At 39.4% G+C, this 2,283-nt stretch overlaps 1 protein-coding gene across 4 annotated transcripts; it reads left to right on the top strand.

Annotated features, from left to right (window-relative positions):
• Positions 1-2,283, top strand: NIP7;1 (NOD26-like intrinsic protein 7;1). 4 transcript variants are annotated; one of them, XM_021435610.1, is made up of 5 exons: positions 1-312; positions 866-1,136; positions 1,250-1,362; positions 1,565-1,626; positions 1,748-2,283. In XM_021435610.1, the coding sequence occupies exons 1-5, from the start codon at positions 109-111 to the stop codon at positions 1,968-1,970; spliced, it is 873 nt and encodes a 290-aa protein (XP_021291285.1). In that variant the 5' UTR covers positions 1-108; the 3' UTR covers positions 1,971-2,283. The 4 variants fall into 4 exon arrangements, with proteins under 4 accessions (XP_021291285.1, XP_021291284.1, XP_089640604.1 ...); XM_021435609.1 differs by having other exon boundaries at positions 866-1,090; positions 1,168-1,362; XM_089784478.1 differs by having other exon boundaries at positions 866-1,090; positions 1,168-1,362; positions 1,759-2,283.

Consider the following 2,283-nt stretch of genomic DNA (forward strand, 5'->3'; position numbering starts at 1 on the left):
AGCATTAATTCAGATTTTCTACTCTACATGTTCTTTACACCTTTACACATTATAGTTTTCTAGAAGTTCAATAAGACTCCGTTTGTCCTCCTGATCAACTCGCTTGTCATGAAAAGTTTGATCACGAAAATGAAACATTTTTTCAAAGAGAATTCATTGCCTAATATTTCCAACAATGCATCTATCCGGGGCTTGTCTGGAGATGATCAAGAGATGGGCTCAAGTACGATGTCAGGAAACGGGAATATCTTGATCGAAAACTCAGGTTTTCACTGCTTTCCACATGGAAAAGATCTAAATCTTGCTCGGGCGGTAAGAAAATTTGTTTTTACAATTCACTCAGTTACCTCCAGCTCCTTCATTGTTTCAATCCAATAATCGGGTATACTTTTAGCTTAATCTCTTCTAATGGACATTTTTTCAATCCCTGGGAGTAAGCAATAGCTTTGTGCTTAGATGGGCATTACGCAATTCTAGCAGAATATCCCTACCCTGCCAACCGAAGTATGTGAGGTGTGACCAATAAATTTTCAGAAGTACATTAATAACTTCATCCTTTTCCAGAATAGTAATTAACCATAAAGCACACCTGAACTCTACCGGACAAATCGTTAGAGACAAAGCGCATGAACTGGTAGTGTCAGACAACTTGAAGGATCGTACTAGACTTCATAATTCATGAATTCGATTTTCTCTTCTGCATAAATACGTTGCTCTATCAATGTTTTACATGTTAATTTGTTTCTCCTTCCTACCTTTACAAGGTTTCAAATGCTATTAATTCTGGGGTGTGGGCTTTCTAGCTTGCATAAAAAATGCTCTAGTAGTATAATTCGGAGATGGAATTTGCTTGAAACATATGCAGATTTTGGCAGAGATGCTGGGGACGTTTATTTTAATGTTTAGCATATGCGGGATCATAACAAGCACTAAGCTAACCGGAGGTGGAGCAGCTCTGCTGGAATACGCAACCACGGCAGGGTTAACAATTGTTGTACTGATTTTCTCCATAGGATCCATATCCGGTGCCCATGTTAACCCTGCAGTCACGATTGCCTTTGCAGCATTTGGCCATTTCCAGTGGTCCAGGGTACTTCATAATTTGTTGTCTAATGATGAAGAGTTCACGTTCTTAGGTACAAACCATGAACCTTTTTGTTTTAACAGGTACCACTTTACATACTGGCACAAATTCTGGGTTCTGTTTTGGCAACATTTACGGGAGAGTTTATCTATGGCATAAAATCAGATCTTATGGTAACCCGGCCAGGCCAAGGCTGCGAAGCGGCCTTCTGGGTGGAGCTCATTGCCAATTTCATCGTCGTGTTTGTACTTGCAGCGCTAACACACCAATCACAATCTGTAAGGGAACTGCCATATTTTAGTTTCTTGAAGTGTAAATCAAACAGCTCCAGGCCTCCAGTAGATTAATATTTTTAGGGATTTAGACATACCATAGTCCAATGTAAATCCAAAAAAAAAAGACTCTGTATTCTAGTATGCCAAATTAAAGAAACTGAAAAATCTTACAAATCGGGATCCATGACCCCGAAATTTTTGGCAGGTTGGTCCAGTGTCTGGACTGGTTATTGGAATAGCCATTGTGCTTGCAGTCCTTATCACAGGGTACATAACAAAATTTCAAACTCTGAATATTTTTTATTGGCCTATTGGTGAAATTAGTCATCATTTATATATACTTTCCAAGGCTTTTATCATTATCAATCCTCCTTATGTTCTAATGCAGGCCTATTTCAGGAGGATCACTCAATCCTGCCAGGTCATTGGGACCTGCTATTGTTTCAAGGAATTTCGAAAGACTTTGGATATATCTTACTGCCCCAGTAATTGGAGCTGTTACAGGTGCCCTCCTGTATGGATTGCTGCGTCTCCGAGGCCCAGCATATAGTCCCAGCTCCTCTCCTGACAGCAGTATGCTTAGCCACTCCTTGGCTTTTGGAAGGAGCTAGTAAAGAAGGCAGTTGATTAGAGATTGCCGATTCCCCAAAAAGGTCATTGAGTCACCTATATTTACAAGCAACATAAAGCAGAAAATCATGGGGAGTTGGTTTTCTTTGGTGGATACAAGGAAGTCATAAAGCAGGATTGAAGCATGGCATTATGAGACTGAGCTTTGTCTCAAGAATTTTCAGAACATGGGTGTCAAATGTGCATTGTTATCATTTATGAGTTCAATATAATCCTAATAAACCAGAATTTAGGTTGAAATGTGCATTGTTATCATTTATGAGCTCAATATAACTAGGGTCAATTGGGTTTTAA

This window comes from Theobroma umbraticum, unplaced genomic scaffold, assembly GCF_002168275.2.
Source record: "Theobroma umbraticum cultivar Fairchild unplaced genomic scaffold, ASM216827v3 scaffold_130.0, whole genome shotgun sequence".
In the NCBI taxonomy this organism is placed as follows: domain Eukaryota; kingdom Viridiplantae; phylum Streptophyta; class Magnoliopsida; order Malvales; family Malvaceae; genus Theobroma; species Theobroma umbraticum.